At 46.2% G+C, this 18,671-nt stretch overlaps 1 protein-coding gene across 1 annotated transcript in view; it reads left to right on the top strand.

The window, feature by feature from the left end:
* The window catches only part of NEDD9 (neural precursor cell expressed, developmentally down-regulated 9), a 49,382-nt gene extending 35,184 nt beyond the window's left edge, over positions 1 to 14,198 (top strand). The window contains exons 3-7 of the mRNA XM_022586663.2: positions 5,581 to 5,682; positions 6,170 to 6,271; positions 7,058 to 8,284; positions 9,637 to 9,726; positions 11,905 to 14,198. Coding sequence (XP_022442371.1) covers positions 5,581 to 5,682; positions 6,170 to 6,271; positions 7,058 to 8,284; positions 9,637 to 9,726; positions 11,905 to 12,414 — 2,031 coding nt within the window. The 3' untranslated portion in view covers positions 12,415 to 14,198. The remainder of the gene's footprint in view (positions 1 to 5,580; positions 5,683 to 6,169; positions 6,272 to 7,057; positions 8,285 to 9,636; positions 9,727 to 11,904) is intronic.
* The last annotated feature ends 4,473 nt before the right edge of the window (positions 14,199 to 18,671 follow it).

Below are 18,671 nucleotides of genomic sequence, written 5' to 3'. Positions count from 1 at the left end.
ATTTTTCATATATTCTCCTCACTTTTTTAAAGCTGTCTTCATTAGGGTGATTGATCTGAATTACCTAGTCCACAGTTTAAGCCCAAAAGTAAAATCTGCTTAACCTAGGTAACAATTATGGTAAAAATAGCTGAGGCCTACGGGTTTATGCTTTGCCAGGTACTTTATGTACTTGGTCTCATTTAATACTCCTAATAGCCTCTAAGTATTATTACTTCTGTTTTACTAATGAGGAAACAAGCCAGGAAATACCTTGGTCATGTCGTCACAGCTACTAAGTGGTAGAGCAAGGATCTAGATCCAGCTCTGCCGGGGTCCAGCTTACGATCTCAATCACTCCCCTCATGAGACCTAATCCTTTCAATGAGCCAAAGGCCCAACGTGGCCTTGGCCTTTGGTAGAAGACTTCATGCAACACGGGCCTGTCGCATATTTTCAGAACTAGAGAAAGCATGACTCCTGTTCCTTTCTTTTGTATTTTTTTTTTCTGATGTTAAGGTAAAAAGCAGAGTTAGTTTTCATTTCTTTTTGTAAAACTCCCCCATGTTTCTGGCTTGTGGCTGAGAAGAACGCAGGTGTTTGGGTCACATGCAAGCTCTAGACTGGGGAAAAGGAAACCATCTAGTGGCCCTTCTTTGCCGCCATCCAACCGTGGTTTGCACCAGATAGTGGTGCAGGTGATAATTCTTCCATGGTGTCTGATTTCTCAACTTTACCTAACAGTCACCCTGCTTTCTTGGCCACCCCACTTGCCCAGCACTACCATGCATGGCTGATAAGACATGTCCCTTATCCCATGGGCCCCGCTCATCCTAGAGCTGACTTACCTGGAAACCAACCTCATCCTCTACAGGCAGACCTGTTTAGTGTCCTCTCCAGATCCACACCAGTTTGCTTAAGAAAAGCCTTGAGTTTTCCTTTAGTTCATTAATATATTCAGTCAATACGTTTATCCAAGATCTACTATATTCAAGGCACTGTGCTAGGCCCTGCTGTTTACATACAAATGGAGGAGAAATGGTCTCTGTCTCCACAATGCGAAGAGAAGAGAAGAGATGGTCTGAAACAGTGAAACCTCAAGGGTTAAGCAGTGTTAGAGATGTATATGCACACGTGGAAGGTTCCAAGGACGGAGATATTGTATCTGTCTGAGAAAGGCTTTGTGGGAGAGAGGCACTCAGGTTGGTTCTGAAAATTGAATGAAGTTTGCACATGAGGAAAGAAAGATGAGCATCTTGGACAAAGACACAGTGTGAGTGAAGACGTAGAGGTGTGGCACGCAGGGCACCTATGAAAAATGGAGTGGTTCAGTCTTGCCAAAGCACAGAACTGGTGAAGAGCTTTCAGGTCCTGCCCTCGGACTGAGGAGGAAGGAAGAAATACACAGATGAAAGCAAGGACTGGGCACCCTGGGGGCCAGAGACGTGTCGTTTGGCCAAGATGCTGTTTGAAATATTTGAGCCAATTTCCAAAATCAGATATCACATAAAAATCCAGATTTCTTTTTTCTTTAATCATTTAAATTTTATTTATTTTTTACACAGCAGGTTCTTATTAGCTATCTATTTCATACATATTAGTGTATACATGTCAATGCCAATCTCCCAATTCATCTCACTACCACCCCCCACCTCCAGTTTCCCCCCTTGGTGTCCATACGTTTCTTCTCTACATCTGTGTCTCTATTTCTGCCCTGCAAACCAGTTCATCTGTACCATTTTTCTAGCTTCCACATATATGCATTAATATACGATATTTGTTTTTCTCTTGCTGACTTACTTCACTGTGTATGACAGTCTCTAGATCCATCCACATCTCTACAAATGACCCAATTTCGTTCCTTTTTATGGCTGAGTAATATTCCATTGTATATATGCGCCACATCTTCTTTATCCATTTGTCTGTCGATGGGCATTTAGGTTGCTTCCATGACCTGGCTATTGTAAATAGTGCTGCAATGAACATTGGGGTGCCTGTGTCTTTTTGAATTATGGTTTTCTCTGAGTATATGCCCAGCAGTGGGATTGCTGGGTCATATGGTAAATCTATTTTTAGTTTTTTAAGGAACCTCCCTCTGACTTCTCATGAAAATTGGAAAGATCTGGCAACACAGGGAGTATTTTTTCAGGATGGTGGTTGGCTGGAGCTGAGGACTGGCTGCCACCTTTCAAAAGAGTATGAATTCTGTGCCCCCAACACAGGATCCCAGCTTATCTCTCCCTTCACCCAGCCTGCTCAGCCCACAGGTATCTAAGCGTAAGGCCCTGGCTCTGCTACAGGTGCAAACTCAAGCCAACTGAATGTGGAGACACGAATGACAGACCTCAGGGCTCTGTCCCAGCCCACTGACTCTCACACCTGATGGTTTTCAGTGTTCCCTAGCCCTCGCTGCTACCCCAGACACAGACTCCCTTTTCAAATTTCAGCATGCACGGCTCTCAAAATTATGAGACTCAGAAGTCTTAACAGCATCTCTAAAAAGCTCGTGCTGCCCAGAATCTGAGGCTCAAAATGGTGTGAATCAAAGTGTGTGTGGGGGGGGGGGGGGTAAGTCATGTTTGTTTGTTTTTTTTCTACAAGCGGAATTGGTAGAGAGCTAACGTGACCCCAGTCTCCAGGCTTTAGATCCTCCCCTGCCAGGGTCCGGCCTCCGAGATTTAGTCCGTGGACTCTTCCCTTTCTAAACGTCTGTAGTCTGCCCTTCTCTGCTTCATAGCTCTTCTCATAGTGTCCACCTTCAGACTCTTCCATTAGTTGACAAGAACAGTATACTAACGTCCAAGGAAGGTTGGATCCCTCATCTGGACAGAAAATCCATATTTGGACAATGCACATCCTCTGCAGGGCAACCAGGAAAGTAGTCGGTCATAGAGCCCTGGGGAGCCCACGGTTCAGCCCCCTTTGTGGCAACGCTAAAGAGCTAAGAGGTCAGTTTGGTAATTCCTAAGGCTAAGCCCTTATAACTATAAATAAATACGCAGAATGAAAGGCATGCAGGAAAGAAAAACAAATGGAGGAAAAAAGGAAATGAAAAACCTGACTTGATTTCATTGAGAAAATTAGTTTTTAAGATGCCCTTTGTGTAGCAATTACGTGCAAATGCCCAGGAGATTTCTTCCCAAATGTACATCCCCTTAGCTAGACCTTGGTGTTCCTCATAGGCTGAGGTTCAGTAATCCTGGGAAAGTAGGAAGGTTTTTGTGGACTGTATGAAGCAGGAAGAAAAGGCCTTATGAACCACAAAACTGGACACTTTGTAAGGTTCACAACAGTCAGCACTTTCCTCTGAGGAGAGAACACACAATTGGCATGAAAGTGACCCAGGCAATGGGGTGAGTTGGAGAAGGTCCAAAAGTAGAGGACGTCCAGCTCCTCTTGTTCTCTGGGGCGTCACAAAGGGGCTCACTCTGTGCCCTGCCTGTGTCTGACCAGATGCACAGCCCCGGTCCCATTTCCACGCCATTTGTGGACCGATGCGAATTGGATAGTAACATCAGGATGCTGGCATCGGGGAAGGTTGTATTTTGTTGGCTTTTTCCCCCTGTGGTTTTTCACCATCTGTTTCTTTTAATGCATAAACAAGGAAAATGACTGGTTTGCAATGCAAAGTTTTTAAAAAAGCAGATGACCACAGGCATCCTCTAAATGAGAAAGAGAGAGCACGCGGGGGGTTCTGTGACATTTGTCAGGAAGTGAGACCTTAAATACTGGGAAGCATTAATGCTCCCTGCCAGGGACGATCTGCAAAGGCAGGGCAGAGCCTCGCTGGCGACCCGCCTTCCTGAGGTTGTGCCTTATGTTTACATGTCACCAAGCGCTATTTTCAGATACTAGCACCACCCCATCTATCTCCCAGCCCCGCTCCCTTTTTTAAACTAAAGATGAAACCCGTCTGCTGGCCTTCAGCATAACCAGCCTTGGTTTTCCATTAGCGTTATTACTAACTTGGCAACCTTGGATAGAATCCACTCTTAGAAACTTGTAGACTGAACAAAAGCTGCGCTGTGAGCAGGTTTTATTAAACAGCCAAAACAGAGAGCTATAAATAGAGGAGCCGATGAGATAGACCAAGAGAAGATGCTTCATTTCTCTCCTGGACAATAGCGAGTGAAGAAAAAAATTATATAAGGGCATTGGGAACACAGTGTATCTTTCTTGAGCAAAGAGCAGCCTGCTTTAAAAAGGAAGATTTGCTCTGCACAGCACAGTAGCCACTTTGTAAAGTGGTTCTGTATGTTGCATGCCAACAAACCTTAAAGCAAGAGATTCCTTTTTCAAACCCGAGGCAGTGGAGAGATTGGATGGGATGGTGGCTGCATACTAATCTCTTTTACCTTCATTGCAAGCCATAATCAGCTACAAGCACCAGGGATTTAAAAGCAAATTGAACCCGGGCATTTAGAGCCCCCAGGGAGAAGGGCATTGGTGCATTTGGCTGAGTTCCACCCATTTCGGGGTAAGATGGATATGAGCATTTTTTGCATAGTTTTGCAGGCAGCCTGACGCCAGAGTTTTCACATTAGAGAAAGGATAAAAGATGATGGTTTCTTAGGGAACAACAAACTCTTCCTAATTTGCAGTGTCTGTTCTCACAAATGTCATGAGCAATACTTAGGTGGGTGCTGTTAGCATTCGGGGGACAGGGGTTAGGCAGAAACAAGACCCTAGTCGTTTAGAAGCTTTGGGGGGATTAAATATATTTTCAGAGGAGTTTAAGTTCCAGTCGTTTCTCTACCTGTGCTTAGGACACAATGAAGTGTGTAGATATGAAAATGCGAGCCTGTCGGGTGAGATTTGTTTCATTGACATTTGGTTCCAGATGCTCGAGCTGTGATGAGTGTACTTGACTTTTGACATCACTTGGACGTAGGTACCGTCTGGATGTTTGCTTCCCCGGTGGAAATGGGAAAATGATTAGACCTCAACTCTCTTCCTGGTCGGCTCCCAGACTCAGTATTTCATGTGTTTCATTCGTTAAAATGAAAGCTCCTGGAGGCTTCTAAGGGTAGCGCTGTGTGAACCTTCATAAAAGCACTCTAGTGGCCTATGGAATTTTAGTTATAATCATAATAACGTCAGCTGAAGAGGCTTCCTGGGGAAGGTATGAGAGGAATTTTAAGTGGCTGAACGCTATTTACAAATAGTTTCAGAGCCTTTTTTTTTTTTTTTAAATGCTGTGCTTTTGATGCTCCAAACGGTTGATCTAGGACTTTCATAATTCAAACATGATTCTCCTTTCAAGTACCTTTTGGGAATTCAGACTTTATCTAACTTTGAGGTGATTTTGTTACCATGAGGAATGGGGACAGAGGTATTTCAGGGAATGGTTCTTCACTGGGATTCAAGAGGGATTTAAAAGTTTACCATTGTCTCCTTCCTTTTGTCTCTTCCCTCTTTCTTTGTGTGTGTGTGTGTGTGTGTGTGTGTGTTGTGGGTCTTTTTCTTTCTTTCTGTTTAGTTGGGTGAAAGATGAGGGTGGAGTGTCTGATTAGGAGGCTAGGAGATGCCCTCAGGACTCGGCTTGGAATTTTACACACACACACCCCCCCCCCCCCCCCCCCCGTGTCTTCCTGTCCACAGGTGATCACACCGATGAGGACAGGCCATGGCTATGTGTACGAGTACCCATCCAGATACCAAAAGGACGTCTATGATGTCCCTCCTTCCCAGACCGCTCACGGGGTGCGTACCAGAAATGTGGTCACTGGGGAAGAGGGCGGCTTTGCTTCAGGGCTGCAGAGGAAAGGGAAGTTCACAAAATATGTACATGTCACGTGACGCTTTATTTAGGTTGTCTATCCAGGGGCCATTTTAGCCAATGTTTTAAGGTATGTTTTCTGGCTTTGCTTTAGTAGGGAATCGAGGCTTTGATCTAACAAAGCTCTTATTGCTTATCAATTTATCAGGCAGCGTAAAATTTAAGCTACAATTTAAAATACAGACAGTGTAGGCAGTTTACCTAAGATCATTTTTATATTCAGTCTAAGTCAAAGAATACAAAATTGAAAAAGAAAAATTCCATCAACCCTTTATTACACAGAATTCAGCCGAAGAGCAAGGGAACACATAACCTGGTAAATAAATCCGTCATTAAAAGCTTAGTACATAAAAAATGACAAGTATAAGCCATTTCCGTGCTGGGTAACTCTGGTGGGGTGTTTCTCTTCAGGTGTACGACATCCCACCGTCGTCTGTGAAAGGCCCCGTGTTCTCAGTTCCAGTGGGAGAGATAAAACCTCAAGGGGTCTATGACATCCCTCCTACCAAAGGGGTAAGTGCACTACTACAGAGCAGCAAAAAACGTGTGTGTGTGCGTGCGTGTGTGCGTGTGTGTACTGGGATACATAAACCAAAGAGGAGAAGCTAGCCTTTGTAAGAGAGTACAGGGAGGGAAGAGAAGGGGGGAGGAAGGAAGAACCGGCAATAAAGATAATTCTAGGAATTCCGTATTTAGGGGCCCACACTAAAAAAATGGGGAGTCGGTAAGGAGAGCCAATAAGAAGGTGAAGTAATCAATTCCGTTTGGCAAGCGACTGCTCTATCTCATATAACTCATGTTTATATAGGGTGTCACAGCTTACTCAGGCCGTACCTATATGGGTTAACGCATTGGACTCATTCTGCCCAGGAAGTACAGTTATCCTGATTCTACAGGTGAGGGCACCGTGTCTCAGAGCACTGAAGCGGCTTACTGGGCAGCACACGGCTGACAGGTCCGGGAGAGACCCTAGGCCTCCTGACGCCTGGCCGGGGCTGCTAATGCATCACCTGCCCTCCCAGCCTGCAGCAGCTGAGGAAGGAGACCCAGGAGGTGCTCAGCAATGCAGGCCCAGGAGAGCAGCGCAGGCAGGAGGGGTCCACGCAGGGCAGCGTGGAGGCCAGGGAAGGATGCACTTGTCAAAGGGCGGGGGAGGTGAGGGCAGGGAGACGCTTAGGGGTGGAGGGCGAGCGAGAGGGAGGCAGCACCTGGCCCTCATCCTGATGTACCGCTCAGTTTCCGCACCGTCACGTGAGCCAACTGAGCGAATAACAGCTTCGCTCTCCACTTGCTTTTCAGGGATACGCCATTCCACCTCCTGCCTGCAGAGATGAGGCCGGGCTTAGGGAGAAAGAGTACGACTTCCCCCCTCCGATGAGACACGCCGGCCGGCCCGACGGCAGACCCGAGGGCGTTTATGACATCCCCCCAGCCGGCACCAAGCCCCTGGGGAAGGACCTTCACGCTAAATATAATGGCGACGCTACAGCGGAGCTGGCGCCACGGAGACACCAAAGCATTTCCCTGAGCCACCCGGCCCCGCAGCTGCGCCAGCCCGGGGGCTCCCAGAACGACGCCTACGATGTCCCCCGGGGGGTCCAGTTTCTGGCACCGCCAGCAGAAACCGGCGGGAAAGCAAACCTCGAAGAGAGAGACGGGGTTTACGACGTGCCGCTGCGCAACCCGCCGGACGCCAAAGGCTCCCAGGATGTGGTGGACGGCATCAACAGGCTGTCCTTCTCCAGCACCGGCAGCACCATGTCCACGTCCTCCACCACCTCGAAGGAATCTTCGCTGTCTGCCTCCCCGTCCCAGGACAGAAGGCTCTTCCTGGATCCAGACACGGCCATCGAGAGGCTCCACCGGCTGCAGCAGGCCCTGGAGATGGGCGTCTCGGGCCTGATGGCGCTGGTCACCACCGACTGGCGGGGCTACGGGTACATGGAGCGACACGTCAACGAGGTCCGCGCCGCCGTGGACAGGGTGGAGCTGGCCCTGAGGGACTACCTGCACTTCGCCAAGGGGGCCACGGCCAACGCCTCCTGCCTGCCGGAGCCCCCCCTCCACAACAAGATGAAGCGGGAGCTCCAGAGGCTGGAGGACTCCCATCAGATCCTGAGCCAGACCAGCCATGACTTAAACGAGTGCAGCTGGTCCCTGAATGTTCTGGCCGTCAACAAGCCCCAAAACAAATGGGATGACCTGGACCGGTTCGTGATGGTGGCAAAGACGGTGCCAGACGATGCCAAGCAGCTGACCACGACCATCAACACCAACGCGGAGGCTCTCTTCAAGCCGGGCCCTGGCAGCTCGCGTGGGAAGAGTGGGCCTGAGAGCATCACGAACTCCGCGGAGTGCCCACACGCCAGCTCCCAGGTACAGCGGCTGCATCCCGGGGACCACAAGGCTCCAGCCCTCAACAAGCCACTGCCCCCAAGCCTGGGCAAGGACCAGCCCCCTGACTGTAGCAGCAGTGACGGCTCTGAACGGAGCTGGATGGATGATTACGACTATGTCCACCTCCAGGTAAAGAACCAGACTCCTAAGGCACCTACACTCACATGCAGGGGCCTGGGGCTAATGCCTATAAGGCTGGTAGCTAGACTGCCAGAGCCGAGACCAAGATTAATGTTCAGAAACACGATGAATGGTTCACAGATTGGAGGCAGTGTTGTCCAGTAGGAAGAATACTGGCCTGAGAGTCCTGAGTCCTCTAGACTTTTCCGTGACACTGTGTCACCAACTTATGTAACCTCATCTCACTGCCTCATTTGCAGAATGAATGAAGCGCAGGGGTGGATTAGATCTGATGGATATGCCTCAGGCAAGCAGGAGGAGACTCCCCAAGTAGGTTAGCGGGCCCGCAAATAGACATACCAGCTCCACTTCTGTTTGCATTTCATGATACGGTTCTGCACGATACTTTATTTGAAAAAAAAAAAGTAGGGCGAGGGGTGTTTCACGGTTAAGGAAAAAGATTTGAAAACCTCTGAATTTCTAAGGTCCCTTCAGCTCTATACTGTGTATGTGTATGTGTGTAGAATTACTCACAGAGAAACTTAACCCCACCATAGGCTGACCTTGAAGAGCACTGGGCATTTGCCAATTGACCTAGAACTTAATGGCATATGGAAATCGGGCCGTCACAGTCTGCGTCCTCCAGGTGGAAATTCCACCAGGTTGACTCAGGATCCTGACAGCTTTCCCTTCGGGGGGGTTCAAACATTCTACAAGATCCATTATTTAGGATTTGCTTTACTATCTTATTCTGCCATTCTTTTCATTTGACTGACAGCCGCGAAGTATCCTCAGGATGATGACACACAGTTCCTTTGCCTACGACGGGGAGGGGAGAGCAGAGCCACACCTTGTGTGAAAAGAAGTATGGGGAGAGAGTAGGCCGAGGCATTAAACATTGACCTGGCCGGTTGTCCACCTCTGCCTCTTGGAAAATGCCAATTTGGTGCAGAGCTGTAGATGACTGAAAGAAACTAGAAATACAGTGTGGACCACGTTTAGACCCCCGTTAGGGGGTTTATGGGCTTGCATATAATCTATTAGAAAAGAGCCCTGAGAAAAAGTACCGCTGAAGGAGGTTTGAAGCGGGCCGTGGTTAGCCCTCCAAAAATGGTAAAGTGGAGCGGAGAGCATGGCACCCCACACGCAACTGGGTTTTAGTTTTCAGTTCTCATCCACACAGTGACTCTGGAAGTCTGGCCGAGAAGCCCTGCCTGGGGTTCACAGGGCCTAACTGGGCATGCGGGAAATTGCCAAGGCAGCGGAAAATGGAAGCGTATTCACGTGTTTGTCAATGAAATTGTTAGCATAAGCGAATCCTAGTGGTGACGTCATGTTTTCTTTATGTTGGGAAATAATAGGGTAAGGAGGAGTTTGAGAGGCAACAGAAGGAGCTCTTGGAAAAAGAAAATATCATCAAACAGAACAAGATGCAGCTGGAACACCATCAGGTGCGTTCGATCAGAACAAAACCTACTTGGTATTGAAAAGACTTCCCACCTAATAAGGAAACTACAACTTCAAAAGATCATGGTTTTCATCCTCCCAGTACACTTTGGCATAAACAAGCTCCAAGGCACATAACAGGGTATAAGAACAAAGAGAAGGTCTATGGCCTTGGTAATCCAGCAGGGTGTACCTGGACCACGTCCAAATACAGTTTTTCCAGGCTAAGCCTGTACATGTAACTATTAAGACTATTGGGCTAAGGCGGCTGGTCTCAAGGAGTAAGACGCACTCAAGCTGGCCCAAGCAAACAGGTTTTGTAGTAAAGCCACAACAGGGGAATCCGAGAACAGAAAATGAAGATATAGCCATGTCTGAAGGAACTAGGACTGTCAGTGTCCCTCTCCTTCCTGTACTAACTTGGCGTCTCTCTAAATTGACTTCCTTGGCCTCTATTTTCCGGTAGTTTCCTCTGATTATCTACTCATTTGGTTCCCCTGTAACTTTACAGAACCCACAGCTGGACACTCAAAGCCTTTCCTATATATAGTTTCTCATCTCAGCTTTCTCGCTAATAGCCCCTTCTGTGGTTTATCAAATTCCTTAAAAAAGTCTGGGCCATTATCTATCTATCTGTCTCCCTCTGTCTCTCTGTCTCTATCATCTCTATCTCTGTCTCTCCCCAAGCCTGTGGCTTGGCTGTTCTTGTTCCAATCTAAGGGGAGGAGGGCAGGATCCAGTGTTTTCAAAATATATCCAAGTCCATTTACTAAGGGCTTTGGGCAAGGCAGTTTCATTCAAAAGTTGGGCATGAGTGGGGCAAATAATAATGGGTATTGCTAATACAAGGGCACAAAAATAACGAGAAATGGATGGAGGATTTATAGGCCTTTTAGGATGAACTGAAATGGCATGTAGGGACATGAAATGGCGCACTGAACTCAGAAAACCAGAGTTCTAATCTGTGCTTTCTGGCCAACCAATCATATGACCTCAGGCAAGTCACTTAACCTCCCTGAACTTCCATTATTTCTCTATAAAATGAGAAAGTCCCTCTCCCCTCCAACCTAATGAGATGATATATTTATGAACACACTTGGAAAAGAATAAGCTGAATATCTTGAAGCATTGCCCTGTATCTGTTTATGTTTCCTTTGGCATTTGGCCAAGTAAGACTGCAGGGCTTTGGGGAACTTGTTGAAATCATAGTAATTCCTAAGAAGAAAACAAAGTCTACAGAAAAGGAAAGCTCGCTGTGCACTTCTCAAGGGAGAAGCTGGGTGAGGTTAACCCTGCTCAGACTCAACCCTATTTCAGGGCAGAAGACTGAGTCCTAAACTCCGGTCACAGACAGATAGTCCTTGCCTGTAAAAGAGAGCCTCTCCTGACACTTGTTGCAATAGCTGGAAATTATTATCATTGCAGTTTAAATAATACACCAGCTGGGGCAGTGAGGAGAGAAGGGAGAAAGCTAACACTGAGTCTGACCTTGTGTGAGGCCCCTTCCTTTCGACCGCTCTGAGGGTCTAAGCGTTATGATGCACAGCCTGCGTTCAGATGCCCTTAGAGAAGTTCTCTTCCACAGTGCACATGTATTATATGCAGTAGTCTACCCTGTAGTGCTGGATAATAACATTTATAAATCTGGACAGAAAGAGTAGGAGAAATAGAAAAGGGTCATGGATTGTCATTTATCTAAGTGCCTTGAAGGGACAAAAGGCTTTCCCCCAGAAGAAGCAAACTGTCAGTGACTGACTTGACAAAGAGATCCCTATGTTTGCTTTTCCCTGGCCACCTCTCAACATTTAATGAACATTTACCTAGAGTCTCCATTATACCAAACACTAGTCTAAGCACTTTGCAAATATTAACTCATTTAACCTTCGTAAAGGCGTAGGTAACAGAGCTGGGTTTAAACCCTACGCTGTCTTCCAGCCTGAGGAGAGAAGAGACCGATCGTGTCCAGTCACAGAAGTCAGAGCTGGAGGATTCCTTAGGGATCCTCTTTGTCAGCCTGTACAGTTCACAGCTTAGGAAAGCCAGGCAACTGGACAAGTCTTGGCATCTAATAAGCACCTCACACTGGGATGAAGATCCCTGCGTTTTAACTGCGAGCCCTGGTTAATTTCCATTTCGGCACATCACCTCATCCTTAACAAACTCGGCTTTTTCCTTCCCTGCAGCTGAGTCAATTCCAGTTGTTGGAACAGGAAATCACAAAGCCCGTGGAGAACGACATCTCCAAGTGGAAGCCCTCCCAGAGCCTCCCAAGCACCAGCAGCGGCGTGGGCGCTCAGGACAGACAGCTGCTGTGCTTCTACTATGACCAGTGTGAGACCCATTACATCTCCCTCCTCAACGCCATTGACGCTCTCTTCAGCTGCCTCAGCTCGGCACAGCCCCCACGGATCTTCGTGGCGCACAGCAAGTTCGTCATCCTCAGCGCCCACAAACTGGTGTTCATCGGAGACACGCTGACGAGGCAGGTGGCCGCCCAGGACGTTCGCAACAAAGTGATGAACTCCAGCAACCAGCTCTGCGAGCAGCTCAAGACTATAGTGTTGGCGACCAAGACGGCCGCGCTTCATTACCCCAGCACCTCCGCCCTGCAGGAGATGGTCCACCAGGTGACCGACCTGTCCAGGAACGCGCAGCTCTTCAAGCGCTCTTTGCTGGAGATGGCGACATTCTGAGCAGCAAAAGAGAGACTGACTTGGATTACTGAGGAAAACTGGAAATACTCTCTGGTTTTTGTAAATCTTATCTATTTTTGTAGATATTTTATATGAAAATGAAATATTTTAACATTTGATGGGTTAGACGACATTCAGAAATTCAGGGAACTCTAGGGGAACTTTTTTTTTCCTGCGTGGTTCTTGTGTACACATCTAAGCATCTAAGACGTAAACTGTACAGAATCCTGTCCGTGTGTGTGTATGACTGTGTGTTCATGTTCGTTCATAGATGTTTGTCTGATACATTCCATTGAAAACCATGAATTAAGAAGCACCTTAGTAAGCACCTCCTAATGCTGCATTTTTTTTTTAGAAAACATACCAGCTGGTTGTAATACTGCTCTACAGATACTAGCGATTATTCTGAGCATGTCACTCCCAAGTCTGGGAAGCACAGTATATTTGCAGGTGTGCACCTTCCAGTAAGGAGGCATGCTATGCCTTGTTTTTGTTTTTGAAACCCCTTCCAAAACTGGCTGTCTTGGGCACGTTATTGCAAGATGCCTCATTTCTGGTTGAAAAAGCCCTCTTAGAACGTTTCAGAAAGTATACGTTAATCCAAACTCTGACGTGTTAGGTGCTGGAGGAGTGACACGTGTACTCAGGGGCCACGTCCCCACTTAGGGTTGTTTCAGCATGGAGAGGACATGTTTCCGCAGGGCTTTTTGATCATTCGCATTTATGAGTGACTTGGCCATGCGATTTTCCAAAGGATGTTTTTAGATTTGCAAAAAATATATTATTTGCAGCAGGAGTTCATGAAGACACATCAGACTATGATCATCCACAAAAGGAAGGATGGTCCCATCTGCCAGTTGTAAGTAGGGGCCTTTCTGACTCTCAACATTCCCTTAGGTGCTACTACCCCATTACCTGAGGGAAACTGGCCAGTTCCTTGATCACCTAAACATTAGAGCCACCAGGCCACATCCCACTCTAAGAGAATCCGATGCTTGATCCTGTACCCTCCCTAAAACATGCAAATGCAGACCCAGCACTCAGAGCAGCTGTATGGAGCCCATCTAGGCGTTACAGCTGTGTCTGGCCAATGACCCTGTGCACACCGCTCACCACCGTCTCCCAGCTCGGCACAGCATCCGTCCGTTCCATAGTCTGTCCTCTCGTACCTGCTGGGGTTGGTACAGCACAAACACACCACAAGCCGTCAGATTCATCACGCTTCTTACCCCAGGGGGTAAATGTAGTCACATATTACCAAGTCAAGGAGCAAATTACGGTTTATCAGTCCAGTTTTTATTTAATGATGCTATTCCAGCCGATTGGAAAACATTCTGGTTTGCGATATATGCCTTGACTTAATTGAGCTTGCTTGTTTTAAAACAACCAAATCATTGGAACAGGAAAGGATTTAGGCGAGAAGGATGCATGATCTAAGTGGGATACAAAATAATCAGTGAAACTTACCCTAGAAGTGCTTTTCAGAACCACCGCTCTCGTAGTTCTTGACGTTCTGCTGTGCCAGAAGAAGCTGTATTGTTAAAAGAAAGAAAGTGTGCGCGAAGGAAGAAGCAGGTTGCTGAAAATCAACGAAGAGGAGGTTGAAAAGTGTCCTTGTAGATTTCATTGTATAATGTGCATCTCTTAGGAGATGACAGACTTGAGCAAAGTGGTGACATTTCACGTTTTCCAAACCAAAATGTTCAATCTGTATTACTCTCTTTCCCACATTGTATATACAGGCTATTTTTAAATCATTAAAATTTTAGATGTCTGTTTTCATAGGCATTGGGTTTTCTTTTTCTGTATTTCTTTCCTTGTCTCAAAATTAAATATTAGCTTATTTCGGCACGCCTAATATAGAAAGTTAAATTATGGAGATTTTATCGATATTATAGATCTGGATTTTTGAGTAAAATTGAGTGCTAGTTTTTCATTTTGCATCATTTAAGGAAAATTCTGGAATTTGTGAACATTACCAAACCCAAACATCTGGAACAAAGGTGCTCTTCACCAGAAAGCCTCTATATTTAAATGACGGGTGGAATGATTGCTGCTATCATAATGTGGATGTTACTATTCACATGGTTTTAGAATCAAAGGGAATTGCTCGATTCATTCTGGAATAGACAAATAGATAAGTTAAAAGCAAAGAGAGAGAAATATACCATGCACATTCTAATTTTTAAAAAGAAAAGCTGGAGTGACTATATCAGCTGACAAAGTAGAATTCAGAACTTGGACAAAAAGGGGCATGTCATCGTGAAAGGGCCAGTTCATAAAGAAGACAAAACATTCTTAAATTCGAATGTACATAGTCATAAGGTTCAAAATATTATGAAGCAAAAACTGATAGAACTGAAAGGAGAAACGGAAAATCTGTAATTACAGGTGGAGATTTAGATACTATCTCTCAGTACTTAATAGAACAAGTAAACAGAAAATGGTAGTAATTGGTAATAATTGGAGTCCGCTGGAACTCCCCTACATTGCTGGTAGGAATGTAAAATGGTACAACCATTTTGGAAGACAGTTCCGCAATTTCTTATAAAGTTAAGTATACACTTAGCATATAACCCAGCAATTCCAAAGGTATTTAGGCAAGAGAAATGAAAATGTATGTCCATTAACAACAAGGACCTACTGCATAGCACAGGGAGCTATAGTCAATATCTTGTAATAACCTGAAAAGAATCTGAAAAAGAATATATATATATATAAAACTGAATCGCTTTGCTGTACACCTGAAACTAACACAACATTGTAAATCAACTGTACTTCAATTAAAAATTTTTTTTAAATAAAATATATGTCTACAAAACTAACTGCTTTATTTAGCATAGTCCCAAATGGCCTCAGCAGGTGAGTGGATAAATAAATTGTGGTCTCGTCATACAATGGAATACTGTTCAGCACTAAAGAGGAGGGAACTAGTTACATATGTAACAGCATGAATGGATCCACCTTACAAACATTATGCTGAGAAAAAGCCAGGTAAATGAAGAGTATGTATATATGAAGCTCTAGAAAACACAAATCTAATGTGTAGTAACAAATCAAATCAGTGATTTCCTGAAATCAGGATTGGGAATTAGGAATTATCTGGAAAAGAACACAAAGGAACTTTTGGGTGTGATGGATATGTTTTATCTCAGTGCTATATGTATGTTTTATATCAGTGCCGTGTGTGTGTGTGTCTGTGTGTATTTGTAATTTTCACTGTCTGATACAGTAGACAATAATCACGTGGCTATTAAGCTTATGAAATGTGATGACTACAACTGAGGAACTGTTTTTAATTTTAGTTAATTTTAATTTAAATAGCCACATGTGAGTGGCCACTGGTTTGGAACTATATCTATATCTAGATTCCTAAGGTAATTATGTGAATGCAAATTATTTGCATAATATACACATAAAGTGGGCGCATTGTATTGTATGTGAGTCATACCTCAATAAAGTTGATTTTTTTTTTTGGGGGGGTGGGTACGCGGGCCTCTCACTGTTGTGGCCTCTCCCGTTGCAGAGCACAGGCTCCGGACGCGCAGGCTCAGTGGCCATGGCTCACGGGCCCAGCTGCTCCGCGGCATGTGGGATCTTCCCGGACCGGGGCACGAACCCGCGTCCCTGCATCAGCAGGCGGACTCTCAACCACTGCGCCACCAGGGAAGCCCTAAAGTTGATTTTTAAAAGACGTAAAAATATTTCCCAACTAACTCTAATGTTCCATTGTTTTCAAATCAATATTAATATTGATATTAATAATATTGACATTTTTTCAAGTCAATTATTATCATCCACCAACTCACAGAAATCCTGGAGGCCCCATAGGAAAAGGTCCAATCAGAAAGTTCAGCGTTCTAAACAGTCCATCCTGGGCTAGGTCATGACCCACCCGAGAGGCAAACACGGTTTTCTCCTCGCCTAGTCAGTAAAAGTTGATCTGGGCTTCAGATGTTTCCCCATAAACCACATCTACATTCTTCATAGTGTTTGAGGAATTATGACAAAAGAAATGTTGCTATTCACCAGAGGACATGAAAAACAAGGATTCGTTTATTCATTGAAAGTTTCCTGCTTGGCTGAACAGAGTTGGCAAATCCGCCCTGTCCGTCAATAAGCGGCAGCTGTCCCGGCCCGAGGAGCCACCCGGCCTCACAGCCTGCGCCTCTGCACCAAAGGGCAGGAAAGAAGGGGGGGCCCCACTCTCTGCTTTTCTTCGTTTGGGACCAAAAGTAAACATGCCTCTTAAACAACTCAAGTCAGGTGATGGACACGTGCCCAACTGAAAGCTTCAGGAAAAGACTTAGGAGCACGGCGAGAGAGAAAAATCAAAGTGATCTAGGCTGGGTAGAAAGCACACACCAAGGGCAGGGAGCCTGGCTGAGGCTGGCCGTCGGGAAGGAGCAGGACAGAGGTGGGCAGGGGGCCTGCAGGACCGGCTGGGGCTCCAACGCACAGGGATGCAGGCTTTGCACGGGGCACCTCCAGAGAACTGCTGAGCTCAGAATAGGCGGACACCACATCCTTTCACACAAGAGAAAGGAGAAGTAGCAGGAGAAGGGATCAAGAGGAGACAAAAGAGATGAGAAAGACAGTGAAGATTATGGACGTATGGAGGGAGGAGAACGGAGACAGGAGGGGAGACTGGGGGCGGCAAGAGGGGAGACTGGGGGCGGCAGGAGGGGCGGGGAGAGGCGCAGAGTCGAGAAAGACTCTACTCAGTATTCTGTGATGACCCACACGGGAAAAGAATCGGAAAGAGTGGATATATGTGTATGCATACCTGAATCACTTTGCTGCACGCCCAAAACGAACATAACATTGTAAATCAACTGTACTCCAATATAAAATAAAAATTCAATTTAAAAAAAAGTGTCGGGCTTCCCTGGTGGCGCAGTGGTTGAGAGTCCGCCTGCAGATGCAGGGGACGCGGGTTCGTGCCCCGGTCCGGGAAGATCCCACATGCCGCAGAGCGGCTGGGCCCATGAGCCATGGCCGCTGAGCCTGCGCGTCCGGAACCTGTGCTCCGCAGCGGGAGAGGCCACAACAGTGAGAGGCCCGCGTACCGCAAAAAAAAAAAAAAAAGTGTCAGTGGAACAAATATCAGCTTCAAGAGATGCATATTCTAAAGCAATATTTTAGGCTCTTTGATATTCCAGGTTCTCAAGATATTTTGAGAAATAAATTGTTGGTGGATACGCTGTCATCATTTTGGAAAATACCACAGAGTACGTGGTGATACACGGGAGCAGAGTAAAGGCTGGATGGAATCTCGCAATAGAGAATAGAGTCTTGTCTACTGTTTCCCAAAACTTCTTTGACCCTAAGATCTGCTGTCTCTCTCAACACTTAGGAAAACCTGGTCGGGGATATTCAGATAGTTCGTCTTTGTTTTCCTCCCCTCTCAAAAGGCCGAGGCCTGCTACCAAGGCTCGCAGAGTCAGTGTCGGTCTCACCCCTACTTGTCAAAGTCAAGACCTCTCCCGATGACAGCGCTTTAGAACCAGCAGGCTAAAAGGCAGCATCTTGACCTCTGCCACCCACACCCCTGAATTTACACAGGCACCTAGAGAAACACACAGACACACTCCATTGTTTCCTCAATCCGTTTCTCATCATCTGAATGTCCCAGAATAAAAAAAGAGAAAGTAAACCAATGATTCATTTGGATGAACTTCCCCCAGATAATCAACTCCTTTGGATGAGTTTTTTTTGGTTTTTTTTGTAGAAATGCTTTGTGAAGGTCAATCTTATATATGGAGTTAAAAAATACTGTAGAAGTACTTTTCAGATGGAAAACAAGAAAGTGAAAGAAAAATAAAATACATACAGATGGTAAGAGAAATCCAGTCAGAGACAGATTAAGAGGTGCTTAATACGTGGGAAAGCTTCCTGAAAAGTGGCCAATAATGATAGACAAGCACATACTTTGTTCTGAAAGCAGCGCTCTGAAGTGTGGGAAGTGAGAGGAGGAGCCCTGTAGACCCTAACAGCTCAGTCTGGAAACTCTTGTCAGTCCCGGGAGAAAGGGCAAAGGCAGCCTGAATTCAAGAGGAGGAATGGAGGCTGAACTGGATGGATTCCAGGTACGTAGGAGGGGAGTCAACATGATCGGTAAAGAATTGGACGTGGGCTTCCCTGGTGGCGCAGTGATTGAGAGTCCGCCAGCCGATGCAGGGGACACGGGTTCGAGCCCTGGTCCGGGAAGATCCTACATGCCGCGGAGCAACTAAGCCCGTGTGCCACAACTACTG

The sequence above is a fragment of the Delphinapterus leucas genome, chromosome 10 (assembly GCF_059928025.1).
Source record: "Delphinapterus leucas isolate spDelLeu-1000000601 "Yukka" chromosome 10, BTC_Dleu_Yukka2, whole genome shotgun sequence".
NCBI lineage: Eukaryota > Metazoa > Chordata > Mammalia > Artiodactyla > Monodontidae > Delphinapterus > Delphinapterus leucas.
The sequence above is the reverse complement of the archived record's forward strand: the minus strand, read 5'-3'. Positions and strand labels throughout refer to the sequence as shown.